Genomic DNA, 6000 nt, shown 5'->3' with positions numbered 1-6000 from the left:
TAACAGTATCAACTTTTATTTCATGTCTCACAAATACTGTACAGTACTACTTTTAGTCTCCTATACATTTCTTCCTTTAAATTTATTGCACTGACAGCGCACCTGCACATAATACTCGCGAGAGGTTGTTGCAGTATAAATATATAGATAGATAGATGGATACATGTTCTAACCAGTGTTATATCTCAATGGAGATATTGGATGTACCGAATCTCACTATATCTTTTTATGTGATAAGTGCATTAAATAAATGTAAGTACTGAAGAAGTCAATTTATCATATTATAGCGAAGAGGTAGGCTAAAAAGGATCCTGATAGTTTCTTACGAGCCTAACAACGATTCTACGGTATAAATTTAATGTAAACCTTCCCACAATATGACTTGTGGAAGCTGGTTGTCAACCGGAACTTCGGCTTGGGCTATAACAAAGTTATTGTGAATACCAATTACATTGTTATACCGCATTTGAACTTCTCTTATAAATTGCTATTACCTGTAGTACTTCAAAAGAAAAAGACCGAGTTTATGGAAATCGCCGCACAATTGATGAAGTTATGGCTGTTCAAAGCGATGCACCATGTTTCCGGGTGAACTTGAGTTAGATACCTTGTTATATATTTTGATAGTGAAAATATTTTCCAGAAAAAAATTGATTTTGCGTTATATTTGCATTATTTATCATTCAAAATAATGTTTTCACTAATTCATATCATAGCCACACGCTAACCACATGTGTTTAGAAGCACAGCTTCAGTGAGCTTTATTTGAATAGAGACATTTGATAAAACAACGTGTTCGTCAGTCGGGCAAGTACATGGACTTGGTGTTTTAAGTGTGATCTAAAGAAAACTTCCACTTATGGATTCAATATCGAGACCCCACAGTCGCTAAAACGAACACCATATCTACTACACCGCAGCCACAGAAAAAGCTTTGAAAGCCAGAGGCTTAAAAAAGCACCAACATATAAGATATTTGATCTTAAAGCTTGGCGCATGTAAAACTTTTTTCCATCTACCACAAACCAATTGTGTATGCATTATTCTTTTATGGATACATTAATAATGTTTTGAACACAAAAATGTCCATATATTTATTAAAATACATGGTTATCAAAAAAAGCTTTTGCCCATAAATTAGGTAGCAGATATTAGCATGATATATTAGGCCTACTTATTTGAATGTGGCTTCTATGCACAATTGTTCGCATGTTCTGCACTTGATTGTTCATTTATGATGAATATAATTAATAATTACATTGTGTGTGGTCTTTTAAGAATAAATTATCTTGCTTAAAATATTTTTTAGTAATGGAGTATGGTTTTATATCATTAGATGTTGGTGTGTGCCGGTGGATTTTAGTACAATTCGGTATTTCCAGTAACCTCCTGTCATGATCGGTGAGGACATACAAGTGTTGCCAATGAAAACAAAAAACACTCAAGCGTTAAAAGGTAATGTTTATGTGTTTTTGTCCTTAAATTATTTCATCACATATTATGCCAATACCGTTTTAACATATATTGATAGACATAACTAAATTGTCAAATATCCTTGTCCATCAGTAACTCAATTACTGAACAAGACTAGTACTTCGGACATAAATACCAATTAAAGTTTGGTCCAAAGATTGAATGAACTTTGGTTTAAGTGTTAGTTGCAATAATTCAATCTCAGCTTCATAACCTTAAGGATAGCTGAGAGTTGCAATGCGCCGTCATAAGTCCAAAGTTCAATGGACTCAGCTTTAAAACCCAAAGGATTTAATTGCTGATAGTCATCAAAGCAAAAATCATCAAAGGCTCTGGAAATACTTTTAATTGGACTAGTCGCAGCAAACCAATCCTTCTCACATCATAATATTTGATGTAAGTTGATAACGATGTCGAACAGTTGTCGAATATTCACACTGTTCGAAATTTCAAAATGAAAATGTCAGCAAGAATAGTGTGTTAAAACATCATTGTGTTTTTTAGGTTGCATGCAAAGGATAATGTCTGTAGGCTGCCATTCAGGTAAATTTAATGTGTTTTTGAAGTTTATTCATCACTTTGAATCGGTAACGAACAATGTCTGTTTAGTGATGCGCACCAAATCTGTGAGCAGAACTGGGATTGTGTTTATGAAGAGGTGCAAATGGACTCTCAGAGCCGCCATAGCAAAAATTATCAAAGGTTCTGAGAGTATGTTTATATTGACTTGTGTCAGGTTCTGCATGGTATTAACCAGTTTTGAACCCTACATCAAATAATCCAACGATACTGTCCGCCTAATATTGATAGAAGTATTTTGAACCAAACTTATTTTGTTTTGACTGTTCTAAGGCTATGATCACATCATGAATAGTGTTGTCTTATTCTGTATTGAGAATCAGACTCGCCTTGGTAAGATAACACAATTTTTTCCAAATTACACAACTAATTTCCATGTTTTCATGACTCATAATTACATAATAAACATCACAAAAATGATTTAAAACAATTTCTTTTAAGTTTTACCATATGAGGTAAGTGATTATAATTTCACAAAACTTTTAACAATTTTGTTTGTTTGTTTAATTTTACAAAAGTTTGAAGTGATACTTTTATTGCCCATGATTATTTCAACCACTGATATTTCATAGATAAATGAAGAGACACTCTTCAACATGGATGCTGCTGAAGAGGTATGTAATTATTCATGTAAATCTTCTTTGAACAACAGATAGTATAATTTCTAATTATATAACAATTTAAATTTCAATAATAAAATGCATTTTTATAGAATCTTTTATATATTGGAATGTACAAGAAAAAGTTATTTTGAAAACAATGAGCTTGAATAACAAAAATGTTTAAAAGCTCACACCTTGATAAATTTTTGAAAGTGCTCAATATGAGCTATTATGATCAATATATGTCCAGCGCCATGGGGTATCATGTTAGCTTGTAACCACTGTAGATTACAAATATTCATCTTCTTCATGAAACTTTTTCAGAATATTTAGCTGGACAATATCTATGCTAGATTGAATCTGGGTCACATGCATACATGTACAAATACTAGGTCTTCAGGTAAAATCTGAGTAAAAAATACAACATGCTACAACTTTAAAAGACACACGCTTCAATCTTGATGAAACTCAGTGACTGGGTCACTTGTGTCCTGAAAGTAGGTCACACTGCCAGATCTTAGAAAACTTGTTATTGCTCTGAGGCGGTAATTTTGATTCAATCTTAGTGAAACTTGACCAGAATGTTTGTCTTGTTTATATCTAGCTAGTTTGAATCTGAGACATGTAAGGATCAGCGCAGTAGTCCCTTTTATTGCCATGTTATTAATGATAGTTTAGTTTGATTGTGTGTATCATTTGTGAGTTATTGTTATTCAAGGTTCAATTAATGTTATGCCTTCTGAGTCAGTTTGTGTTAAATTTCCTGACTCGGTCTTAAATTAGTCATGTATTTATAGATTTTGAATTAACTTTGCAAAAAAATTCAACCATCACATGACAAAGTGTTGAGTGTAGCACCTGTATCCCAACTTCAAAGGTTATGATTACACTTAGTGGTTTAAAGGGACTGTCAACCACAAAGGAAGAAAAAAGAAAAGTTCTAAAATTCCGTATTTTTTACAATTATTAGTTTATATTGAATAAAGTATAAGGACTGGTATATTACATTACTTGAAAAAGTTGATTAGTTTTTATATTTTCAGTATATTCGGTAATACAATTTTACTGGGCACAGGTACCAGGTAACTACCAGTTAACTTTAAATAAAGCAAGTAGATTGATCATCATCGTCACGTGGTAAACCCAGGAATACAAATTGTGCGTGTGGAGTGAATTGTATATATTTTATATTTAAATTATTAATCTACTTGCGTTATTTATTGTGTGTATATCGTTATGTCACTTATTTTCGAAATGTTCCAGTGTGCGAAATTCAGATTTTAAAGTAGTAGCCCAACTTCTTATACAAATATATAAAAAGTAACATTTCTTACGAGCCCGACAATTTAATATTTTTTAATTCCCACTAGCCCGAATGGATTTTCACTAGTCAAAACCCTTGGGGCTTGTGCGAATTTTGCACACTGATTTTGATTTCACATCATGAAATTTTATTACCGAATATACTGAAAATATGAACTTTTTTCAAGTAATGTAATATACCAGTTGTGATATTTTAATCAATATAAACTTATAATTGTAAAAAAATACGGTATTTTATAACTTTTCTTTTTTCATCAATTGTGGTTGACAGTCCCTTTAAGGTCACACACAGCCATTAAACAGCTTGAGAATTCCTGTCTCTGCCATAACTTTGCAATCCTTCATAAGACAACAAGTCGCCTTTCAAATGAGCCTTGTTCTGAGAAAAGTGGGCTAAATGCATTTGAGTAAAGTGTCGTCCCAGATTAGCCTGTGCCATCTGCATAGGCTTATCAGGGATGACACTTTCCGCCTTAACTTGATTCTCGGTAAGGAGGGACTTCCTTGAAACTAAAAATACCATAAAAGCGGAAAGTGTCGTCCCTGATTAGCCTGTGTGGTTGCACAGGCTAATCTGGGACAACACTTTACGCACACGCATAAAACCCAGTTTTCTCAGAACACGACTCAAATGGGCCCACCTACCTCAAGGGTCAAGGTCACACTTAAAGAGTTCTAAGATCAGATTAAGCCATGAAACACTTGGTTTGGACTGTTACTTTGTAATTCATCAAGCTATTTAAGCATAACTTACTGCAAACAACAACTATGAGGGGATAGCATTCTGTATGTAACACACATTGATGGATTTTAAAATAACTCGGCGCAATCACATTACATCACAATATGACATGTCATGAAGTGTGCTTGTCTCCCTACCTCAAATGCCAAGGTCACATTTTAAAGATCACGTTTTGCTATAAAACAGCTTATTTGGACTGTAACTTTGTTATTCATAATGCTTTTTAAAGAAAAATTACTGTTAATTAACAGCAGTAATATACATCAATTTTGTATTGCATTAACTAAGCTTTGAAGAGTCTCGGTCAGCATTTCTAGGGTAAAGCAAACTTGTATTTATCTGATGTATAAATGTTAAGCAGGTACATCAGTTGCACCCTCTAAAATCAGTTTGAAATATCATGAACGTTCTGTCAAGGACATTGAAACGAGAGGGAAGTACAAGATTCCTGCTGATGCTGCAGAGGCCTCCTGGGCTGAGCTGCAGAAGTACATGGACGCTACACAAGTACAGACAATATTTCAGGAATCACTCAGAGTTCTGCTTCAACGTCCAGAGCTTCCGTACAACCCATACATTGGATTTCATAATCGTATTAAAGTACATCAGGAAAAGTAATGCTTAATTTTGTTTTTGTAGATTTTGTATGTGTATTGAAGAAGCTTGAACATATCATGAACTTCAAAGTTAAACGAATTATATTCTCATGGATTTCTGCATTTGAAGATGGAATATGAACAACTATCATTGTTCTTGTAATCAAAGTAAAGGTTGTTGATTTTCTGCTCAGTAATAGCTTTGGGTTATGTTTGATTTTGAATTAACTAAAGAGTAAGTTGTGTACCATGCAGTAGGAAGTTTTTATTCAGCATTCAAATAAAACCCATGATTTCCATGTAGAAGGATGATGTGATAATGTACATGAGGTCTTATTTGGACATGCTTTAAATCAGAACACAGATTTACAGGAAATACACAAGGACTGTTATTTGTGGCTAGATTTTGTCATCTTTTGTGTACATGGCAATGCTTTCAGATAACAAATTTAATTAAATGCAATTGAAAATACTTAAATGGAGTAATGTTTTATGTTATACCAATTTATAATATATGGATATACATAATGCAATAAGGTACATAAATAGCGTGTTTTGAAATTGCTAATATGCTAATACATACATATACATGCATGAATGACCTGACAAGTTATATCGTATGCAGGATATATTGCGGTCTCAATCTTTGGACCCAACCAACCGCATTTTATTGGAGTTACAGTGT

The 6000-nt window shown here is 33.3% G+C and overlaps 1 protein-coding gene across 5 annotated transcripts in view; it reads left to right on the top strand.

Annotated features, from left to right (window-relative positions):
* The first annotated feature begins 1391 nt into the window (after positions 1-1391).
* LOC127846992 (uncharacterized) overlaps positions 1392-6000 on the top strand; it is a 50189-nt gene continuing 45580 nt past the window's right edge. For 4 of the 5 annotated variants that reach the window (XM_052378471.1, XM_052378486.1, XM_052378494.1 and 1 more), the window contains exons 1-4: positions 1392-1455; positions 1978-2016; positions 2625-2666; positions 5137-5333. In XM_052378471.1, the coding sequence (XP_052234431.1) occupies positions 2649-2666; positions 5137-5333 (215 nt within the window). In that variant the 5' untranslated portion in view covers positions 1392-1455; positions 1978-2016; positions 2625-2648. The remainder of the gene's footprint in view (positions 1456-1977; positions 2017-2624; positions 2667-5136; positions 5334-6000) is intronic. The other variant, XM_052378502.1, reaches the window with a different exon arrangement.

Source organism: Dreissena polymorpha, chromosome 1, assembly GCF_020536995.1.
Source record: "Dreissena polymorpha isolate Duluth1 chromosome 1, UMN_Dpol_1.0, whole genome shotgun sequence".
Classification (NCBI taxonomy): Eukaryota; Metazoa; Mollusca; class Bivalvia; order Myida; family Dreissenidae; genus Dreissena; species Dreissena polymorpha.
Note: the sequence above shows the minus strand (reverse complement) of the source record. Positions and strands in the feature narration are given on the sequence as shown.